This window comes from Rhodofomes roseus, assembly GCF_022264815.1.
Source record: "Rhodofomes roseus strain CIRM-BRFM 1785 chromosome Unknown C8Q71scaffold_8, whole genome shotgun sequence".
Taxonomy (NCBI): Eukaryota; Fungi; Basidiomycota; class Agaricomycetes; order Polyporales; family Fomitopsidaceae; genus Rhodofomes; species Rhodofomes roseus.
The window spans coordinates 338,695-360,576 of NW_025952964.1; the positions used below are offsets into that span (position 1 = coordinate 338,695).

The window sequence follows — 21,882 nt, forward strand, 5'->3', positions numbered from 1 at the left end:
GCGACATACGCCATCGGCATCCAAAATCTGGCTGCGAAGTGGGTAGTGACGTTTATATTCTGAATAATTACTTTTGACCGAGTTTTCTCTGTCTGCTGTGCACAGCGAAATGACCGATACATAGGAACCTCAGGCTCCCGAATGCACTTGTGGCAGTGGACCACTCCAGTCTCCTAGTGCTCTACTAGCCGAGTCGGACAGAGTTTCCTGCGGACTAGAAAACACAGTTCCAAACCGATATGGAACATTGAGTCGGAACTGGACGAGATGCGTCGTAGAGCTATGTAAGCACCCTGGGCCAACGCAGCAGTTCAATTCCGTGAAAATCCAGTACATTCAAGTTGCGAATGACAATCATCGGCGCTGACTGGACGCGGCCAAGGAATCTGCGTACTTAACACTCACACCAACTGCATATTGTTACACTAGCTGATCTGTCCGACTGTAGCAGGCTTTGTGACGTCAATACTATTCGTCGCGCCCTCCGCAGGACTTGACTGAGCGTGACCCTACTTCCGGACTCTGAGAGTCCTCGATAGCACCCGAGGTACGTTCTCTCGTTTTTCATTAATAAGAAAGGCTCTCTCTAACTGTGACTGGTGTATAGCTGGTCATCGCCATTTCTGAACGAATAGGCAAATCATGTGAACATTCGTGGGCAGCATGGCTTCCGAAGGAAAGATCACTCGACGTCGGACTTGAAGTGAAGTCTCGAGGCCTCGAATATGGAGTCAGAATTGTGGGTCGATGATACATTGACATGACCAGGGCGGAAACTTTGTTGCCGCTGACCATATGTGAGTCGTGCTAGTGGGAACGACCGTGACGGCGCTGATAGCGTTTTCTCCTACTACTCTCAGGCGGGTCACCTCTCATTGATATGAGAGAACCACCGTCATTCATGAAGGTCCCTCTGGCTAACTCCCACACTGCCATGGGCCAAATGGTTTGGGCTACTGCTCAGAGATATCAAGCCTCACGTCGTTTGGGAATTTTCTCGAACGTTAAGTCTGTCTGCCAGTGCCAAACCACTCGTCTCCCGCTCTACGTCTCATCGTACGCTAAGATTTTGGGAGCTGATCAATGCTGACTCGGAGTGGCTCATTGGCGTTGTATGCGGCGTGGTAATGCGATTTGAATGCTACTGCCACGTCGCTGAAGGTTCTCACGTCGAGTACTCGACCTTGCCTTCCTCGCCCCTCGCCATGAATGGGATATTCCTGATCCGAATCTTTCGCATGGATCACCAGGGGAGGTACGTGGCGTTTGGTATGAATCCAGCTTCTCGTATCTCAGAGTCAATCAGGCTTCTCGCTGGTCGCATATGGTTTGGTCTGACCCTTCACCGTCCGGCGCTATGTTGTCTCTCAGGAAAATCTACACAGGTGTGTTCGGTCCCACAGTCCGTTCGATCTCCACGGAGTGGCTGCGATGACCAGGTCCTACGAAAGACAGCTACGCCGCCGATACTATTCAATAGGTGGTGATTGATGCGTTCGTCCGACTGTTTAGGTTGTTCGCTTCTTCACGAAGGTGCGGCATTTCGATTGTGATACTCCCGGTGGCCACGCACTGCAACTGGGCGGATGGAAGGCGAGCCGTTGACCGCTTCTGTCACATCGGCCGCTGGATCACTGTTCGACAAGTGACGTGCGCCGCCCGTCGCTTGCCACGCCCGCGTTGTCCTTGTTCTACGGGCCGGACCCGCAAACATGCCAGGAACCAATACTCTAGGCCCATTGTTACGCGAGGACAATCGTCTGCGGCGAGTGCCGTGTGCAGCACGAGGTAGCAGGTAGGTGGCACTCAGCAGTTCTCACTTCAAGTTGCAGGCAAGGTGACGATTCGCTACCCTGGAAACATTCCTCGGCCTCGTTTTCGGTGGTGCTTCTGCAGTGGGAATGTCCCAGGAGTACCAGTCTCCCAGCGTGGGGGCTAGAAGAAACGCAGAGCGATACTTTCCTGGCCGCGCTCACCAAAACCAGCGCTCGGCCATGGTTTCGCACAGACGGCGAGGAGAACTTTCGCTCGCGGTGTTTCCCTCCGACATCAAACTATCATTTGTATTGGATGTGCTCCTCCGGATGTCTTCGAAGACGCCGCGCAGGCATTTATATGTCGCAAGAATATGTGTCGCTATATCAGCCCACTACAAGCCTCACTCGATACCGACGAATTACCCTGATTCAACTACTACGATGTCATCCAACCACGGCATTAGCCCCGCTGAGCCCCTCCCCCTTACTACCTGGATCCAGGATAGAATATCGGCGCTATACCAGGCCACCACCGAGGCAGCGTTTAATGAAGCCTTCGATGTTCTACTCCACCAAGATGCCCAGATCTACGTGAACGGTGCGCGCCTTACTCGCGTCGAGTATAAGCGACAAGTGCAAGAGCAGAAGCTCGTCGAGCACTCTGCCACCTTAACTTTCTCCAACGCGGTGCAAGTGCAGGGCAAGTCTGTCGACTTAAACGAGGTATCGATGTGTAGTTTTTGCGCACTTTAACTGAGGTGTACTGACGGGCCGCTCTTACAGACCGGCAGTGTCGGTGTTTTCTACAAGGCTACCATCTACGAGAATGCTCTGGTAGGAGCGGGGCGTATGACGAATATCATTACCTCCTCGCTGAATGCCATGTGAGTTAGAATTCAGACATCAGTCTTTCGGAATTCAATGCCGATGTATCGATTCATGTATCGATTCATTCAGCGTCACTCATAAACCTGAAGATGGGACGAAGGCATCCATTCTGAGCGAGGTCTTGACTGCCGAGCGGGTACTCTAAAGCCGGACCACAACCACAGCCCGCAAAGGTCATCCACAATGGTCAGTAGTATCTTGCGACTAACTGCGGACTTTCAGACCAGCAGCTCATGGAATTGATTAGGTATCTGACGGAAATTTTTGTGTCATGTTTTGTTGGAGGATACCGCCGGGGCTGGCACTGGCACTACTACTGTGGCAGACCCCAGGCTGCCGCCGGCTCTGGGTACTACGGCGTGACGATAACTTGACCCTCGCCCATAGTCTCTGTATAACCCAATTGACATGACATCTGTTCAATTCAACATTGTGTTCACTGTGCGGGCCTTTTAGTCGAGTGTCTAAGGTTATACTAGGCTGACTCGGCTCGCGCGCTGTCGTCCTATCGTGAGTCAGACGTCGACCAAAACTTGAAGCGGTCAATATCCACGGGCGTCTGTTTCGTCCAAGTTCCTAGCCGGAAGCGCCCACGTAAGTAGACTCATGCATGCATGACCGGTCGGCCACATGAGTTACGCATTGTACACACGCCTCCACAATCAACTTACCCTCACGGTATGCGAGCATCGTCCAAGATTGACTATGCTCACGGTATCCATCAGCCTGTATCAATAGGTGCTGTCTCAAGCCAGACGAGCGTCGCTCAGATTCGAATCTTGGCGGCTGACCGGTAACGTACCAGGCTGTTCGTCAAATTTTGCTTCCGCCGGGGCAGTTGAACGGCACCGTTCTGTAGTGTACTGCTACCACTTTGACGACCATGCATCGGCTACCAGTGCCTACGCTGTCACAGATAGTAAGTTTTCGGGGTTTTCAAGCAGCTGCATCACTCCGAGTCTCACAGTCTCATGTTACACAGCCATCCCTGTCTGGTAGCAGCGGGTCAGATTCGATACCCCCTTCCGGCTTATGCACTCCCAGCGATGATGATACGAGGCCGACAAGTACCAAGGATATCTTCTCGCAGGCATTCTCCGCGAGTATGGAGGACCTCTTCGCGACCCCTCGGCAGAAGTACGGACCAGAGTTGGTCGACGAAGTTGCAGCCGTAGCTGTCAGCTCTCCCGTGCGTCGACGGAGACAATCCAATTGTGTAGGTTCAAGACCCTTTTATGAGGCTTAGGGCTCATTTGTATACAGGCGGATCCTAAAGCAACGCATCCCGACAGCCCAGAACGCTATGATACCTCATCGCACGACGACACACTGGACAATACTGAGCTCGAGACGTCGTCAGAGTATCTGCTGGCGAGCCTCCACGCACAAGAGCCGAAGTTGCTCGCGCTCGGCACAGAACCCTGGACGCCGAAGCGGGTGCTCACCATAGCAACAAAGGTTCTCTTTTTCCTGCCCTGGTGCATCGCCGTGGGCGGGGCAATCCTCCTCTCACCTCAGCATCTGAACCTGGTCGCTTTCAAAACCGGCTATGTCTCGCACGAGCGAGGCCCGCATCGATTCGGATACTGGGCCGAGTGCGCGCACCAGCACGTCGTCATCTTTCTCGCCGTCCTCGCCGTCGGTGCTTGGTGGAACCTACGCTACGGGACGTGGGTCGTTGCCGCCATGCTCGCACGCTGCGTCTACGTGTGGCATGACTTCCATGTGGACCTTACCGTGCCGCTCGGAGAAGACGACAGACAAAGTCTATATCTGGCGTTGACGAAGGTGTATTTGCGGGACAACTTCGTGATGCGTGTACCTACGAAGGGAGTCGAGAGTGCTTCTCGTTTGTCTTGAGAGGCTGTATGTCTACGTAATTGATATCAATGCTCGAAGTGTATTCCTACTAGCATTGGTCACAAGAGGGTATCCTACACAACACCACCTGCTACGTTATATACTGTATCATTGAGTCCGATGAGTCCGATATCCAGTCCGACAGATAATGCCTCCGTATGCCGACAATCACCACGCGTCTCCGGGGCTATCAAATGGCGAATGCGTCAGATCGTCCTCATTCTTCGTGGGCGCGGCAGCCACCGCTAAGAACGAGCTCGAACTCGACTGCGACGATTTCGTATGCAGCGGCCGGTTTGGTATAGGCGGGGGCACCGGACTGCCGTGCATTGAACCCCCGTGCCGCCGCGGCGGGGGCGGCGGGGGTGGCTTCTTCGTCGCCGGCGACGAGCTGAGCCCTTGGTCCGTGGTACGCCGTGAGAGCGGAGGCCGGCTGCTGGACGGTGTCGCGGCGTGCTCACCGTCAAATGACGGCGGGCGGCCAATGAGCCGCTCCTTCTCGTCCTCTTCCGCGTCGCCGGGGGCGGTATCTCCTGTGAACTGGCCAAATAGGGGACTTCGGCTCGCAGCGATATTATGGTCGCCAAATGGATGCTCTTCGTCCGAGCTGCTCATTTCATACGCACGACTAGACGTAGACCGTTTGCGTCCGTGCTCGCCAACGCCCGAGAGTACAGGGGGCGCACTCGCACCAGTGCCGCGTGTCATGGCTGGCGGACGGCGCGGCAATGGAGGCGCGGATGGGGTGGGCGAGAGGACTTCCGTGTAGGTCGTCGGGAAGAGCCCGCGTTTTCCAGCGAGCTCACCCATCCACCAGCCATCTAGCACCTCGTTCACGACGGCAATTTGGTCGCCCGCATGGAAGCTGAGCTCATCCGTCGACCCAGCTGCGAAGTCATGCAGTGCGACGACGACCCTTTTGCCGCTCGCTTTCCGCATCGACAAGCGGCGTTCAACAGGAGAGGTGCTGGTGATGGAGCCTGAACTCTTCCCTTTGCGGTGCTTGGACTTGCGCGAGGAATGTGACACAGCGCTTGACGCGCCATCGGAGGCGTCGCTATCGTCTCCGCCGCCATCGTTGTCGCGCAGGGTGGCGAAGTTATCCTTGTCCTTGTCCTTCTTTCCCCGGCTCGCGACTGACCCGACCACGCTCACCGCTGAAGACGCCCAGCCAGCGACACTGAGCTTGCGAGACGACTTCTCCACTTTCTCTTTGTCCTTGTCTTTGTCCTTCTCCTTGTCACTTGCGCCTACAGTACTGTCCGTGCGTTTGCGCTCTGCCCGGGATTGTGGCCGCGAAGGAGGGCGGGAAGGAGGCCTGCTGCCTACATCTGACTTCTTGCTTGAGAAAGAGAGGCCACGCGACCGCCTCCTAGGCTGTGCCTCTTCCTCAGAAGACTCTCCGTCTGATGAAGACTCATCAGACACAGCAGATCGTTTCGACCGAGATTTGTTCGAGCGCATGGATCCGAAGCGCGATACCTCGGGCTTGACCTCCGTCTCGCGTGTGAACATGTGCATTGGCCCTCTGGGACGAGATAACTCTAGGTGTTTGACAGTCGCTCTGGAGGATGAATCAAACCTCGCACACGATTATAGACAGAGCATGAAGACGCACTCGTCTACCCAGTTGGCCTTGACATCGCGTAGCACCTCGAGGTACTGCTCGACAAAATTGACTTTCAGGTGGACGAAGGAGGTTAGCTCCCGGAGTTGGAGCACTTCGTTCTCTTGAATAGCATACATCCGCGCGCGGACGTCTTCTGCTGTCTCCTCACTGTGGAAAGAAACATGAGATACTGTACCGACCACTGATCAAGAATGACGTACTAGCGCGACTTTGCATTGGCCAGCTCGTCTTCCGCATCCTTTCGGTCCTTCTCCTTCTCCTTCTTGTTACTCTTCATCCGCTCCAGCTTGCTAATAGCCGCATCGTAGCTCAGCCTGACAAGCACGTGGTAAGGTAAATCGTGGCAAGGTTCAATGGATTGCACTGTTGACGCACCGCCTACTTTCGAGCTTCTTCCTCTGGGCCTGGTACTCCTTGATCTCGTCTTCCATACGGAAGACGGACGCGAGGAAGGTATCTTCGAAAGTCATGGCGAACGTCTCTTGCAACGTGGCTACCTTGCACAGCGCACGCCCCATGCTCATGAGCGAGGTACCTGTGTTGATCTATAATCGATCGGGATCCTTCATGAGGCACCGCAGAAAGACATACCGAAGGCAGACTCGTCGCCAAATTCCTCCCCATGCTTGATCATGACTATGCCCAGCGCATCGACGGGTAGCAGTTTCTCCGCCTCATCAAGGGCTTCGCACTCCTTCTTCTTGTTGAGGATGTCATGATAATCTTCAGAGGCTATATGGAGTCTGGGCATGATACCACAGTTAGTCCTCGAACCATGACCAATAACAGGTCGTCGCAGCAGGCCCGGGGCTACCACTCACCTCCATAGTCCCTGCCTCCGCAACTCAATGTCATGCTCGAGCTCGCGGAACTCTTCAGTCACTGCCGTCTTGTCGCGCGACGAGATGACCTCGCCCGCCCACTAACGACGTGTCCGTCAGGATGGCCGTCCAGTAGCCCTTCTCAATAACACCGCACCTGTCGCAGCTTACCGAGCTGCATATCGTCACGAACTCAGTGCTGCTCTCCGCGCCGTAACACGCATGCTCTTACCTGCTTGCCCGCCATGGTGGTCCACGCAGAATCCTGTTCGACGTGTCACTTCACAGATACTCACGAGTAGTCGCCGGGACGCGCGTAGAGAACTCGGTTTCGAGGACGATGGTGGTCGGGTTCAAGCAGTCTCGCCCCACACTACCGCATGGCGCCATTGAATATCCGAGATCATCCTTATCATCGAAATTGGACCATTTCGTCAGGGAAACCGGCAACGGGCTAGAAGCCTAGATGTATCGGGAAGCCTCCGCCTGCCTAATTCGCAACTCAACACTCGGCGAATCCTCCGCGCTCACCATCTCAGGTACCCATTTCAGTTGGAAAGGGTATGTATTTATTTGAGAGAGATGTAGAAGAGTTCTGACACACAGGAGGAGGAAGACGGTAGTAATAGACGGTTACTCCGAGATGAGTTTAGAACGCGATGAGGTCAAAGGAATTAAATGCGACCGACAGGCGTCTGTACCGGCTCAGGGACCAACCTCACTCTCGAGCCTCACGGACTGCGCGTCGGAAGTTGAGCACTCTGACAGGTCTCAGGAAGCGGTGTACTATGTAGGCCCGTGTCCAAGTCAGTCGATCTGGTGGTGGTATAGACGTAAGGTGCAGCAAGTGGATTCCACTCGATTCGACCACAAGTCGCGCTGCCTCGCGTAAGGCAGATCTCACTTCAGTACAGCGGTGCAATGTTGCTTGTCTAAAAAGGCTAGCAAAGTTCGATGATAGGAGCAACACGAAGGTGATACATAATTACACCGTACTTACAATAGAACGACAGCGATGAAGTCTCCAGGTCAAAGGATTGTACCCGACGCATTTCATCACATCCCCGCCCTCGCAGCGAGGCGCAGACCCTCCTGCACCGCCACCGCCTCCTCGACCCACGGCAGGCGGAAGAACTCGCTACGCCGTAGGTCTTCCTGCCGCACCGTCGCACCGTCGCTTGGGCCGCTCGCCAGCATCGTCTCGAGGTCGCGCGACTGCGAGGCGAGCCACGTCTGGATGAACTGCTGCGGGTCCTCGGCGAAGGCGCGGAGGAATGTGCGCTTGAGGTGCGCGTTGTTGAGTGATTGAACGTGCATGGCAATCTGGGAGGGCCGAGTGAGGTCAAGAACGAAGTAAAGACCGCGGGTCAGCGTACCTCGTCGTCAAGCTTAGCGAGCTCGCGAGCGGTCTCGGCGGCCATCTGCACGACGGCGTGGCTCATCCGGCTCTTCAGACCAGAGTCATCCAGCTTCACCTCGGCGTCCCACGCGCCCGGTTTCTCTGGCGGGGGGATTGCCGGGTTGAGAGTGTAATGGAGGATGATAGGGTCCGGCGGGAGGAGGTATCGGTTGACGAGTTCTGGCAGTTGCTGGAACATGACAGACTCTGCGCCAAATATCTGAGAGGCTATGTATCAGCAAAGCATCTTGGTATTGCGTTGATTACATATTGCTAGGCATCAATGTGCGCAGGCGAAACGGGTCAGTCTCCGCATCTGAGTACCTCCATGATGAGGTCCACCGGCAGTGTGCAGGTCGCGTAGAAACAAGGCCAGTTGAGGGACGCGATGCCATTCGTCTGCGCGCACATATCCCAACAATATGGTAACAGTCGTGAGAAGCAACCTACCGGTCGGAGATGTGCGTCTGCTCGGACCATGCGACGATCAACTTTGTCTTGAAGCCCCTCAACCTTGATGTAGTTCCACAGCGCCTGCACAACGCCGACTCGACTGTCTTCTTTCACGCCCAGAAGAGTCCCTAGTTCTGGGTGTACCTTGTACTGCTCCGGCTGTTGCTCGAGGTGCAGTATTATCCGGATCTTGGTGGGCGTGTCCCCTTTTCGTCGGATTGTGAATCCATCCATCGCAGGTTGGTTGGCTCCCCGCACCCACTGGCCTATGTTGAGCGACATCACGACATGCACGAACATGGGGGGCAGCTCACCTCGACGACATTGCCCTCCGGGTACAGGTTCATGTCTCGGTCGAGCTCGACGACCATTTGCTTGACCAGGGCAGAGAGCTTTCGCGGGGGTACCCGGTCTTTTGCTCTGTGGTTCGGGATCTGGACGACACTCAAGAAGTGATGATGGCCATCCCGGACAGGAGAACGCACCTCGAGCAACCGCCCATCAATCCTGAACTGCCACGCCGGGATGCCCTCGCCAGTCTCCGGGTTCACCTTCGCTTCTCCCTCTGCGCCTTGTTGCCACGGCTGTCCAGACACAGTGTGACTGAGGAATATGCGGAGCGTGCGCGTTGTCTGGACACGTCCGGTTAGCTATCGTTAAGGTTCATAGCCCATCGAGTACGTACGGGCGCAATACGTTGGAGAGCGTCCTGCACCTCTACGCGCTTTCGCGTCATTGTCCAGTCCAACCGACGTTCCATGTCGAGGAGGTCGCGGTACATCTGGGAGTCCACGGAGAACTCTGGTGTCTGGAGGAATGCGTTCGGGAGGTTCCTATCCGTGAGCTTGCGCTTCCTGAAAGACACGAAAACAGTCACAGAGGTCAGGAATGAAATGCGTTACATGCAGCATGCCACATACTTGGCCGCAGGCTTTTGGGCGTCCATGATGAATGTGGTAGGAGAGAAGACGGGTTGGGCAATTGAACGCGTTTCCAGTGGCGTGGGGTTACGCCGAGACGCGTGTGTGTAATCTTTCGCGCAAGGACTTCTGAGACAAGATATCACAGGAAGAGGGCACGGCAATGACGACGGGGATGGGTGAACGTTTGCACGACACTCAGTCCGTGCACGGTGGCTGAGGATATTCGCCACGGCAAATCCCGGGCGTTGAATTCCTGATATGGAAACCAGTGAAACGGAGTCCCCGCCAACCTCCTTGAAGGTGAACAAGCCGAATGGATTTCTATGCCAATTCCTAAGGCGGGAAAGCAGGTCCGGTCCATCCACGACCCAGGATTTACGGTGTTGACGCGCTCAGGCCGCGAACGAGGAAGTTGCGTCTACATCCAGGATAATGGTCTGTACTAATCGTCGCTTGCAATATAGGATGTGCATCTGACGGTTCCGCACTGGCAGAGCGAGGTTCAATGAGCCTTCGACCTACCGGAGCTGCTACGTAGTGTTCACCGTATTGACAAGGCTAGTCGATTCCTCACAGATTGACAGTCAAGCTACTCAGCTCACACTGCGTTCAGAGAGCTACTGGTGCCCGGCGTCCGAGTCCTTCTCCAGAGTTATCCTAGAGACCGATCTGCCTGAAAATCCAATATTTCACATAACACACACCCTCCGCGACCTTGGACATTTCCCTCAACATCGTCCCCAGCCCCACCGCAACGGTTCCGAGTATGGTGACCGTGGCGTGGGGCCGGCGGCCACGTTGGGCATCGAAGAACGTTGCTGAACTAGTTGCCCTGTGCAAGTCGCCTTCATGTGTTTGGGCCGCGAATGACAGAACTATTCCAGACTTGGCTCAGGCTGACGGACTTATGAGTTCGCCCTCCTTCGACGTGCGTGATTTGGTTTATGCAGACATGTTCTCGCCATGCTGATTTATCAATACAGTGCACCCGTCGTCAAAACACATGTGGCCTCACCTCGAGCTAGGTTGTCGTGCGTTGCTCAATGCATTGCTCGTGAACATCGCCTGTAGCTGTCTTTCAGACCCCTAGAGTAGGATAGTCTCGACTTCAACGTAGCGCTCGCTGACTACACTAATTTTTAGGTGTGCAATGAAGCTGCTGCACTCTGGGCTTCAGAATTTGGCGGGTCAAGAGCGTCATACAGGAGCTCCATATCAATTCGGAGGTGCCCGCCTGTCCCGACTCAAAGACACGCCATGCTTGGCTCCAACTTACGGTCACTACGCGGCCCAGCATGTGCTCAGTCACTTCGTCCTGCGCCGCTTGCTCGTAGTTCTGTGGCGGTGACACTGGCAGATAATTGAGCGCCGTGACTGCGCCTCGTCGAACCTTGCCCATGTAGCCCTGAGGCCCAAAGACGGTCGCGTCACGGGTTGTGCTGCGAGAAAGACCGCGGCAAGTCCTTTGCTTTCGAAAAGTCCTGCTGCCGTTCACGACTAACTCTTCTCTTTGCTGAGTCAGGAATACCCCGCGGAATTTTGAGAAGTTGAGAACAGCGTAGTGGTAGCTAGTCCCCAGCGGAGCGCTCGCTCTGACAACTCAACATCCGTAACGCTCTCGGAGCGCCGAGAGCGCTGCAGGTAAGACTGGCCACAAAAAGCATCTGTTGCCTACGCATTTGACAGTTTGTTAGGGGGCCTCGACTGGCACTACGCCGTAGGGCGTCATAGGTACCGTCATCGCGCTCTCTGTCACCGAGTGTGAGTCTTCTGAGGTTATTCATTACTACCCAGGTTGTCTGTCTGCTATAGTCTGTAGTCTCAGCGGAGCCGACACGGTCAGCTTACACCTCCATTTCAACTCATCTGTCCATCACGACTGATACTGTTGTCACCAGGTTGCATTTGCCGCTGCCTTGACATCGGCGCGCTGCCCGTATGTGAACCGTCCGCCCACCGGGCGTGCCTGTGAAACGAGGATTGGCAGCAACGTTCGTCCATCGTGACACGTCGCCACAGGACTCGCCAGCATAGCCTTGAGGTAGTCTCGATTTTTGATTGCTCACAGGTCGGACGCATTGACAAATACGATCTCCCTTGTCTGTCAATCCATCTACAGCCACGGCCGGCCAAGTCACCATTACGTTGACTGTGTCAGGCGGTGGTGCCCATCACGTCTTCCAGCTCGCATATCCCATAGTATGATGGCATTCCGTCTTACCGCCCGCCCTGTCGCCACGGGCGGAGCATGGTACTAGCCTTTCTGTCACGTCCTGGACCGCCTCCGCAGCCTCGCAAGGATATATAACAAGCACCTCAACCCTCTCAGACTCTCCATCATCCATCGTCCAGTCAACCGTACTCCCGTACTGACCACCACTACTCGCACAATGGCTAACATTACTCTTGGTCCTGGCCCCGTCGTCATCCCGCTCACCGACTGGGTGGAGGAGAGCATCTCGGCCATCTATAAGGCATCCACTCCAAGCGATTTCAGCGCTGCGTTCGACGCCTTTATCGACGAGGACCCGGAGATCACCGTGAACGGCAAACGGCTCAGCCGTGCGCAGTACCAGGGGCTGTTCCAGGGTGAGCGGGCCCTCGAGCAGTCTGCTACTGTCTCTTTCCTCGGCGCGGTGGAGGTACCTGCCAACAAGAAGGAGCCCGAGTCAGTGAGTAGATACACTGTCAGCTGTTGTCGTTCGGCGTAATTGAGACATACAACAGGCCGGCACCGTCGGTGTCTACTACAGGGCGACTATTTATGAGAGGATCAAGGTCGGCGGGGCCTCGACATCCAGCACAGTCAACTCGTCTTTGAATGTCGTGTACGTCCTCGAGATCTCTACGTATGCGCAAGTGACTGACATTCATCATACTGTAGTGTGGAGGAAGGCGATGGCCCCGAGGATCGTAGGGTCACGAAAGTTGACCAGGTCATCAGTGACGAGGCCAACCCCATCAGCCTCCCTCATTAAGCACGTCTGCACATTGCACCAGGACGCTTCACTTATTGTACCGTCATAACACGTCGCTATACATACCTGCACGTAGTTATGAGGAGTCTCGCTCGTGTATTCAGTTAATATGCATTATGCAACGCAGCCCATTTTCAATACCCAAGAAATCAGCGTTGCCATCTCCACTGTGGCTACTGTACATGAGACACTCGGTGTTGTTCGCATACAATACGGTTTTTTTGTTTGCAGCATTGCTAGGCACGTTAGGCTGCAGCTTCGAAGCTCTTGCTCGTCCTTGGATATAAGATCAATTATATGCGGCCTTTCGCATAGTACTATAGTTTCATTATGCTTTGCCAGGTCGATGCGCAGAGACCGACATATCGGGAGTGCTTAGGCCAGTCGAGGACATCGATGTCGCCTGACGTCGGAGAGGGGCGAGCGCCAAGCGACTGCCCTCCATCTTCGCCACCGACCATCACCATCGCAGACAACCGTCTGCGACGCCTCGTTCATCAGCTCGCAACCAAGTTTTATGCCCAGTAGGCCCATCGAAGCTCCTCACAAGAACGCAGCTCGATTGAATCTACCGCACGCTCACCCGCGAACTTCTGGTCAACATGGAAAACATCGCTCTCTCAGCCATGGCGAAAGCATCCTGCTGCGCTTTCCTTCGGAATCACTCACGCACATCACCGCTTTCCTTGACCCTGACTCGCTCTTTGCGCTCTCCGGAACGAACAGACAGCTGCACGCCCACGTAAAGGACGACAACACCTGGCGGCGCGCGTACGTCTACCAGTTCCTCGGAATCTCTCCCGAGAGCGATCTCCGCGATGATGGCGAGCGGAAGAGCCTGATGCTACGTCGCGAAGAGGGCACCTGGAGGCGCGAATTTGTCCTGAGGTACAATCTGAGACGGTACGTCATTCAACTTGCCGGCCACGCCCTTCCAGCGTGGTGAGCGGGAGGCAAGGCCTCAATCGCATCGTGTCCTGCCCATTGTACATCGCCACGTCTCACTCGGACTGCCTGGCTGAGCAGCTAGAATGTTCCGCCGTGGATGGGAGCCGGTTACTGGCGAACGGAGAGACTCCCCACACGTCAGAGGGTATCGTAGCTGCTCTTTCGCGGAACCTGCCCAGAAGCCTACGTCATTCTGTTCCAAGGGGTGCAAACGCCAAATGTACACCAGGACGGGATGTCGAAGTATGAGGGCCGCATACCTAATAGTGTCCGGACGACGGGACAGGTCGCGCTGGCCAAGGCACGAATGATCCCCGGACCTTAGCGTCCCGGGTTGGCTCATCATCCGGATGAAGCAGTGTCGACTACCGAGTGTGAGCTACACAGCTCTGCTTAGGGCGCGACAGACTACAAGCTGCAGCGCTCGAGACCGTCTGGGAACGCCATTTGCGTTCAGAATTGTCCAGACATCGATGTTGTGCTCTGGACCATCCGGACCCAGCGCCCCTGATGCATTCGGGCCAGAATGTCAGCCCGGAATGTGGCCCCTCCGCCTGTCGTCAGGGGTCGTAATTTACTCAATGAATTGTACTGTGGAGAAGTCTTGACATGTCGCTCATCTCGTTGTTGCAGGCGTTGGGAACGATCCCGCAACCAGCCGGTTACACATGTGCCCCACCACTCGGACGTCGTGTCCATGCACTTGATGCCGAACACGACGCTGCTCACCGCCTCACTCCAGTACGGGATTGTCGCACGCTCGTACCCGCTCACGGGCAAGGTCCTTCGCGGCTATCTCGACGCAAGCGGGACCGCCAACGGGCTGGGGCATGGGAATCCGAATCTCGAATTCTCGCCGCATGTCACGGCGATTGCGCTCGCATCCGAGGGGCGCACGGCGAAGGTGCTGTGGGGGTTCCGCAACGGCGAGGTCGCGGTGACGACGGCGGTGCGCGCCATGGACGGGAACCGTCCGTCGGCGGCCAAGCACGCACGTTGCAAGTTGGAGGAGTGCCATGAGGCGGCCGTGTGTGCGCTTGCATGGGGCAATACGGAAGCCGGCCAGGAAGGTCCGAGCGCTTTCGCCACGGGCGATGCGCACGGCCAAGTGAAGCTCTGGGACGTGAAGCAGATGAAGTGCGTCTGGACGTCGATCAAGAAGGACGGTCTCGAGAGGGATGTGTGTGCGAAGCTTGTCGTGGATGTCACCCGCGGGATGGTGGTCGCAGCCATGGAGAGCAACAAGATCATCGTGTGGTCCGGGTTGCGCCCCGTCCTGATCGGAGAGCGAGAAGTGCTCGATCATTGTCCGACCGAATTGACGATAGCGCCGTTCCCCGCGTTCAATGCTACGCAGACACCGGCCGGTTTCGTGCCCCTCCGCGAGCTCCTGGATATCCATGTCTCGGCCCCACGCGATGGTGAAGTCGGTCTTCTGGTCGCCTACAAACACGATCCTTATCTGTACCGGATTGATGTCGACATAACTACATCCGACGTTGAACGTTTCGCCCTCGGTGATGGCTCAGCCGGCTCAGTCACCGTGGTCAAACCAGTATTCGCTACCCAGGAAAGCGAGACTAGCTTCGTACTCGTCGGTGACCAGCTGGGATGCATCAGTATCTTCGATTGGGACGGCTCCACCTCGACAAGCAAGACGAGCATCGCCCCTCTCCGCAAGCTCGATGCACACGAAGACGGCGCGGTCACTGCGCTTGCGTGGAACACTATTGTGCTAACATCTGGTTCTTCTCGCGGGACGATTAAGGTCTGGGACTCGCTGTCGCTCACGCATGTCAGGACCTTCTCGTCACCCGGTGCCCGTCCTGCTGTTGGTGGCGAGTGGGATGGTGTCAGCCAGATCGTCCTGGAGCGCACGGTGCTCCTTGCGTCGGTCGGAAGCAGGGTCATGGCATGGCAAGCCGGCCCGGTGGGCAAGCACGACAAGGCGCACGCAAAGGGGAAGCAAGCCAAAGCCTCCCGGAATTCGGGGCTGGCCAAGTGGCAACGTGAGTGTAATCTGTGTACCTTGTCGTCGTCCATCAACTTACATGTCTACGCAGAGCAAATCGAGATGTACCGCGACATCGCGGAGTCACGCCGCGATCTAGACGAAGAGCAATCGCATACGCGTCGTACGTTCGGACGGGAGAGGGAACAGCAGTCAACCCTCGCGCACATGGGGTTGAATGAGGTTGAGGCTGTGGAGTATGTTCTCATGCTCAGCAGGGATGAGGAGGAAGATCGGTGGCTAAGGCGTGCCCTATCCACAACCGAGGATGACGGTGTCTTCATGGCCGACTTCGACGATCTGCAAACTCCCGTGTCCGGACCTTCGGCGTTCATCGAACACGCACCGTCGCCCGCGATGACATCACGCACGTCCTCGTTCTCTTCGCAATCGCACTCGAATGGCAGTATCGTCATCAATGGGCGCACACTGCCCCGCACGGTCCCGTTGCAGTCTAACCACAAGATTCAAGTATCGCCTCGCATGCACCCGGAGCCGATGGAAGCGGGCTTCACTCACATCCCTCTCAACGGGTCCCTGTCGTCCTCATTCAATACACAGACTAGCGTCTCTGTGCCATCAACGACGGATCTGGACCACTTTCCGCCCGTTAGTCGTACGCCGTCTTCTACGGGTGTGTCCGTGCCCAGTACACCTGCGAGTCCGAGTGCTATGCGTCGGTCCGGCCCTAGTAGTGCAGAGTCTCTTCGTAACGCATGGACGACCCCGATGTCTCTGCAGTCGGTTTCGTCGGCGCCGTCGCCCACACCAGCCTCGGCGACTTCCTCCCCACTGCTTGTTGCGCGCAAGAATTCACCACCCAACCGCTCGTCCTCCGCGGGGCCGTCGCTCATCTCTGCCGGTTTCGCTCGACAGACAAGCAGGAGCTCAGGATCACCGGAGTTTACGCCGCTCACTGAGGATGCTGAGGATGAAGACGAAGATTTGCGCTTGGCGATAGAGTTGAGCCTCGCAGAGGCACGCAGTCGCGGGGAGAACATATGATCCAACAGAACGAGATTGGTATGAGATCCTAGAATTTGTCGATGCATTTCCGTTTAGAGCTCGACACCAGTGACATGATATGGCACACCCTTGACAGTTTCCGTATGCCTTGTTAGACCACAAATTCCTTATGCAACTATGATTCGTGCGAATCAGGCGAGATGGAAGAGCAGGTCTGATTACATGGTAATGGGAATCATTCTCATCCTAACTTCGCGTAACATCAAGCCCTTGCAGTTGCACATAGACGTGAGTAATATTCGCAGTTGTCATTTCGCCTAACTAACCTTCTCACAACTTCAGGAAATCGTCGATGACCTCCATATATCTTTGTCGCTCCTCCCAGAACGGACAGTGACTCGACTGCTCGAAAGTGATCCACTTCACTTTGTTGATTTTCTCGAAAAAGGGCGCCACTACGAAGTCCTGCATGAAATCCTTGCGCCCGTTGATGACCAGAGTTGGAGCCAGTACTCTGTGCAGGCGATCGATGATTGTCCAGTCTTTCAAAATCCTGGTACACAGTGAGCACCCAAAGGCTTTGAACGTCGGTACAGCAGTACATACGATGTCATTGACACTGTCGGATCGCCGTCCTCCGCGAAGATGCGATCGAAAGACCGAACGACTTCTGGGGGCGTCGGCTGCACCGTGCACCCATGCTTAGCGTGCAGGGCCTTTAAGGCAGCGTAGTATCTCTGCGGGTCCTTCATCCTAACGGCCAGTCCCTCCTGAACCTCTCTTGAAATTGCCTGTGCAAGTTGCGCAACGGACCGTGACCGGATCTCCGCCGCCGCCAGGGCGTTGCTCAGAACGAGGTGTCGCAAGCCCTTCGGTTGCTCGCGGATTTCATACTCCGCTCCCAGCACGCCTCCCCACGAATGCCCAAGAATGTCGTAGGACTTCTCGATGTCGAGCTTCTTGACTAGGTTGACGAGTTCGGCGACGAACAGGTCGATTGTCCAGAATTCTGTGGCCTTCTGTCTCAGGTGAGTGGACGCTCCGTTACCGATTTGGTCGTAGAGAATGACTGGGATGCCGACGAGCGCAAGATCGGAGAGGGGCAACAAGTAATCATGAGTCAGCCCAGGTCCTCCGTGCAGGACGAGAAGTGGTGGACGTGAGCGGTTGGCCAATTCGCCAAAGACCTTATAGTGCGTATCGAATGTCTCCCCCTGATAGGTAAAAGGGATCGTTCCTTCTTTCATTTGTGCTGAAGGGTTGGCCATGTTTGCTAATTGGCAATTATAGAGTGTCAGATGTGCAATACATTGCTTGCCCACTGTAGACGCACCTTTCCTTGAGCGCGAGCGATAGATGGGCAATCACCACTGTCGTCACAAGTTATATAGCAAATCAAGCAGGGCGGCGATATCCGAAGGCCGGAAACACTACGGAGGGCCCTCTCGCCACGCCGGATCACCATCGCAAATCTGGTATGTCTTTCATCGCTCAACTTGAATTACAGCCGACACTGAGGCCACCTGTTGGGCTACATAGTGAGAGACCGTTGTATGATCGCAGGGCTTCACGCGCCTTGTAACAGAGCACTCCGCGTCGAGGTAGAAGGTCAGGTCCTGTTCAGCATTGTCAGCTTGATGGGTGGAGCATCTCATTTGGATAAGCTCCGGAATTGTGGTTAGGCCGTGATGAGCGATGTTCACCGACGAAGATGAACACCACCCTTTTATACTCATTTTGAGAGAAGGTTTCGGGGACGTTTACTTATGGTGAGGAGATACCGCAACATGATCGGACCGACAATGCTCAAGGCTTAAATCGCTGATTTGACGCACAGGATGGCTATCAATCAGTCTCACCGAGCTGTCTGAAGATCGTCGTTGCAAAACACGTCCTGGCAAGACTACGTTCAGCTTATCAGACACCCATACATGCCACAGGATGTCTTGCGCCTTCAGTGTCACCAACTCGTTTCGTCGCAGGTTGATCATCGCCGGCGGCACTCCCTTCTACTTGCAATAGAGCGTTGTTTGTTTCTCTTATCGGCCCTCATCTGATGATCTAGGTACTGAGGCAAAGACGTTCTCGTCGACAACATGGTGCGGCTAGGTACATGAATGTCTGGAACCGCCTATTGACACCCGCCCAGCTAGCTGATACTCATACGCAGCTCATACGGAGAGGTGACAGCTATGCTGCGGGGCGTGTATGTGGATAATGAAATCGAACGCGTGTGCGCAACGAGGTGCACAGCATGCCACTAGGGTTTGTTCGGCACGCTGCTCATTGTCGGTTCCGGATCTGCAACACTGCGCGTCCATGTTCTCGAGAGCAGACGATCATCTGGTCCCCAAGTTGCCGGTTCGAGATCCTGTGATACACCCGCAAGGGAGATGCACCGAAGCAACGAGGTCGGCATTTACATTGCTTGGGTGCTTTAAAGCGGGTGCTTACTCTATCGCAGGATACCTCGCTACCAGGACCCTTCACCCTCTGTTAAGGCATTCTCGTCTCGACGATGTCGGTGCTTGACGCATTCAAGATCAAACCCTTCGACCTCGCACCCGTTTTCGTGTCCTGGAGCGATGCCCCGCGTTTCCTCGGCAATCCCAGGAAGGATCCCCCCGTCAACGACTGGCTGGCCCAGATCAAGGCGGGATGCATCGAACGCAAAGTCCCGAAGGACTATTGGCACAAGGTCGGGCAGCACTACTTGGGAGAGAAGGCGCGCAAGCGCCTTGACGAAGTCAAGCTCGTCATGAAGAACATGCACGGCGGAAAGTATAAGTGGAACTGGAAGTCCTTCAAGACTGCCATGCGCAATATGGGATGTACGTAGCTGTAGCAATGCCCTTGCAAAAAGGATTGTACTGATGATATGCACAGGGGACATCGATACTGAGAAGAAGGAGGCTATCGCTGTCAAGAGCAGGCCGTCGGGACTTTGGTGGATCGTAGGCAAAGGGGATGACTCGAAAGAGGCCGAGGCGGCGAGCCCTACCCCGCCCACGCCTCCACCGAAGCCCCAACCTAAGAAGTCCAAGTCGACGTCTGAGGTAGTAACTCGTAGTTCGCTTCCGACACCAAAGCGTTCCGCTACGATGAGCTCCATCGAGAGCGTATCGTCCATCGCGTCTTCCGTGTTTTCGTCCAAGAGCCCGTCGTCGAAGAACACTCCTGTCTCGACACCGCCAATGACTCCGGATGATATGACAGGTGATGGTGCGCAGCTCACTCCACGATACCACGCCCTTGACTGACTGACGTTGATTTCAGTACCTACGACTATCACGCATGCCCCAGTGTGGCTCGTGAACGCCTGTCAGGCGCTCGAGTCGCTCACAACCGAACATCCTAAAGCAATGAGCGCATTGTCCGCCGTGCTCATCACTGTTGGATCTCTGCCCGCTCTGCCTGCCATCTCGGCGGGCGTGGGCGGTGCCTTCTTGGCAAGCAGTACCGCTCATGCACTTGGCTCCCTTGCCGTTGGGTTCGGCACGCTGCTGAAAGCACAGGCAGATGGCCAAGTGCAGACGGGTGGTCCAATGTTGCCCTCGGTACCACCCCGGACGTAGACGTCTGTGAGCATGCTTGGATGGTATTCGCTATAACTTATGTGTTTATGTTGTATTTGTATAGGCAGATGATGATGGACAGCGGACCTGAAAGGGGTATGTAAGATAGCATGATTCCGTTCGAACTGTCTTTGTAGGTAACATATGGGATGTTGAATCATGTATGGCTTCGACGATCTCTTGTAGGGCCTGGCTGTAGAACGCTTGTGCCATTCTATTGTTCGACCGCCGCGGTATATCCGCGATACTCGCAATACGAGCTGGAATTAACGACCGTTGCTTGTGTGAGTTGGGACATTCGCTTGTTACCAATACATGGCCGACTTCGAAGTATCATTTCCGAGTCGGAGCTTCGGAACGCATCGGCAGATTATACTGAGACATGTACCATATGAGTAATCCTGCATTTCTTTGGCAGATTCATCACCTACGCGTGCTATAGAGATCGACAAATGGGGGAACAAGTTTGGACTGAATATTGAAGGCTCTTGCAGTGAAGTCACGGTTTGGCAATTGGCACGCAGCGGGGATTGATCGATATTGATCATTGCGCGTCAGACCACGTGTCACGTGAAGTACCCCGATATGGGAACCTACATGAGCGCCTACTGTGCCCTGCGGCTGCGAGTGCGGTGTGCAGGTCGCGACTGTTGACACCGACTGGAACGGCTAGCTTGCAGCTCAACGGCGCTGAAGGCGACTACTACTTCACCAACTAAGATGGATGGCAGCTTCCGGAAGATTGACATTGACCAGTACGATGAGGATGTGCTTCTGGAGAGCGAGCTGTATGAGCCCGATGAGCGCGACCCCTCGCAGGTCGTGAGCGACGCGAAGCAGAAGGCAGCAACAGTGCGGCAGTCTCTGGCAAGGTGTGTTTATCATGATTAACTCCAGTTTGCGATGCTGATGACCTTTGGCTAGAGGGGATACTGCAGGAGCTCTGACAACCGCCCTTGAGGGTGCGCCATACGGTCCGAACGTCGACGAAGCGAAGGTGATCAGCATCAACTGTCGTTGCGATGTTCAAATGCTAACTATGATCGTAGAACCTTACGCTGCAGACCGTTGTATCGATACTCAATAGCACCAAGGCGACGGAGATCCCCAACATCGTCCGTGCACTCTCACCAGACGCCCAGGATACCTTGATGAAGTACCTGTACAAGGGCATGGCGATGCCTGGCTGGGGAGACGTCAGCGGAAGTGTGTTGCTCGGCTGGCATGAAAAGGTACGGCATGACGATTTCAAGCCGTGATTAGGGACTAACTCTCATCCACAGTTGACGGAGGCTGCTGGAACAGGATGCATTGTGCGCGCGATGACAGACAGAAGACTTGTATGATATAGAAGGAACTGTAACAGCATTTACCGTGAGCAACATATGAAGGGCTGGATTGCCTTGTTATCACTTCGTCCCGCTACATGCCATTGTCTGAAGGAATACGACATAATTGCTGCCAATGCGCCAACTTGGGCTGCGGAGGCGTTTGCTGTCGCCTGGCTTTGGACGATATAAAGCGACTAGACATCAAGATTGTAACATCTACTGCGTCTTCGATAGACCTCAAGCCCTCAGCCTGCGTAACGCGATTTTGCCCTAGGCTAACGGGATTGCGGTATGTCCTTCCTGCCCCGTCTGAGGACCTTCGATCGCAGAGCATTCCCATAA

The 21,882-nt window shown here is 55.3% G+C and overlaps 8 protein-coding genes across 8 annotated transcripts; 6 read left to right on the plus strand and 2 right to left on the minus strand.

Annotated features, from left to right (window-relative positions):
- Positions 1-2,198: 2,198 nt before the first annotated feature.
- C8Q71DRAFT_706044 (uncharacterized protein) lies at positions 2,199-2,645 on the plus strand (the record flags this gene model as incomplete). The annotated part of the gene is made up of 2 exons (XM_047920484.1): positions 2,199-2,480; positions 2,541-2,645. The coding sequence occupies 2 exons, from the start codon at positions 2,199-2,201 to the stop codon at positions 2,643-2,645; spliced, it is 387 nt and encodes a 128-aa protein (XP_047779677.1).
- An 883-nt stretch (positions 2,646-3,528) lies between these two features.
- Positions 3,529-4,505, plus strand: C8Q71DRAFT_856839 (uncharacterized protein; the record flags this gene model as incomplete). The annotated part of the gene is made up of 3 exons (XM_047927341.1): positions 3,529-3,564; positions 3,628-3,861; positions 3,909-4,505. 3 exons carry the CDS (start codon positions 3,529-3,531, stop codon positions 4,503-4,505), a joined length of 867 nt encoding a protein of 288 aa, XP_047779678.1.
- A 168-nt stretch (positions 4,506-4,673) lies between these two features.
- Positions 4,674-9,754, minus strand: C8Q71DRAFT_796171 (BAR-domain-containing protein; the record flags this gene model as incomplete). Its single annotated transcript, XM_047925658.1, has 23 exons — positions 4,674-4,727; positions 4,749-4,941; positions 4,978-5,038; positions 5,063-5,101; positions 5,132-5,159; positions 5,181-5,513; positions 5,535-5,621; positions 5,661-5,690; positions 5,712-5,728; positions 5,750-6,033; positions 6,124-6,282; positions 6,336-6,449; positions 6,511-6,670; positions 6,727-6,878; positions 6,957-7,057; positions 7,114-7,131; positions 8,121-8,279; positions 8,333-8,575; positions 8,806-9,069; positions 9,123-9,242; positions 9,294-9,392; positions 9,494-9,662; positions 9,729-9,754. The coding sequence occupies 23 exons, from the start codon at positions 9,752-9,754 to the stop codon at positions 4,674-4,676; spliced, it is 2,910 nt and encodes a 969-aa protein (XP_047779679.1).
- Positions 9,755-11,997: 2,243 nt separating this feature from the next.
- Positions 11,998-13,121, plus strand: C8Q71DRAFT_554411 (uncharacterized protein). Its single transcript, XM_047919312.1, has 3 exons — positions 11,998-12,403; positions 12,459-12,559; positions 12,616-13,121. Exons 1-3 carry the CDS (start codon positions 12,122-12,124, stop codon positions 12,707-12,709), a joined length of 477 nt encoding a protein of 158 aa, XP_047779680.1. The 5' UTR covers positions 11,998-12,121; the 3' UTR covers positions 12,710-13,121.
- A 1,233-nt stretch (positions 13,122-14,354) lies between these two features.
- On the plus strand, positions 14,355-16,673 carry C8Q71DRAFT_706334 (WD40-repeat-containing domain protein; the record flags this gene model as incomplete). The annotated part of the gene is made up of 2 exons (XM_047920498.1): positions 14,355-15,666; positions 15,721-16,673. 2 exons carry the CDS (start codon positions 14,355-14,357, stop codon positions 16,671-16,673), a joined length of 2,265 nt encoding a protein of 754 aa, XP_047779681.1.
- A 291-nt stretch (positions 16,674-16,964) lies between these two features.
- C8Q71DRAFT_856844 (proline iminopeptidase) lies at positions 16,965-17,902 on the minus strand (the record flags this gene model as incomplete). Its single annotated transcript, XM_047927342.1, has 2 exons — positions 16,965-17,187; positions 17,241-17,902. The coding sequence occupies 2 exons, from the start codon at positions 17,900-17,902 to the stop codon at positions 16,965-16,967; spliced, it is 885 nt and encodes a 294-aa protein (XP_047779682.1).
- A 985-nt stretch (positions 17,903-18,887) lies between these two features.
- On the plus strand, positions 18,888-20,232 carry C8Q71DRAFT_554406 (uncharacterized protein). The gene is made up of 4 exons (XM_047919311.1): positions 18,888-19,045; positions 19,099-19,465; positions 19,521-19,856; positions 19,911-20,232. The coding sequence occupies exons 2-4, from the start codon at positions 19,153-19,155 to the stop codon at positions 20,207-20,209; spliced, it is 948 nt and encodes a 315-aa protein (XP_047779683.1). The 5' UTR covers positions 18,888-19,045; positions 19,099-19,152; the 3' UTR covers positions 20,210-20,232.
- A 600-nt stretch (positions 20,233-20,832) lies between these two features.
- On the plus strand, positions 20,833-21,707 carry C8Q71DRAFT_808103 (arp2/3 complex subunit). The gene is made up of 4 exons (XM_047926017.1): positions 20,833-21,081; positions 21,134-21,206; positions 21,259-21,441; positions 21,493-21,707. The coding sequence occupies exons 1-4, from the start codon at positions 20,930-20,932 to the stop codon at positions 21,553-21,555; spliced, it is 471 nt and encodes a 156-aa protein (XP_047779684.1). The 5' UTR covers positions 20,833-20,929; the 3' UTR covers positions 21,556-21,707.
- The last annotated feature ends 175 nt before the right edge of the window (positions 21,708-21,882 follow it).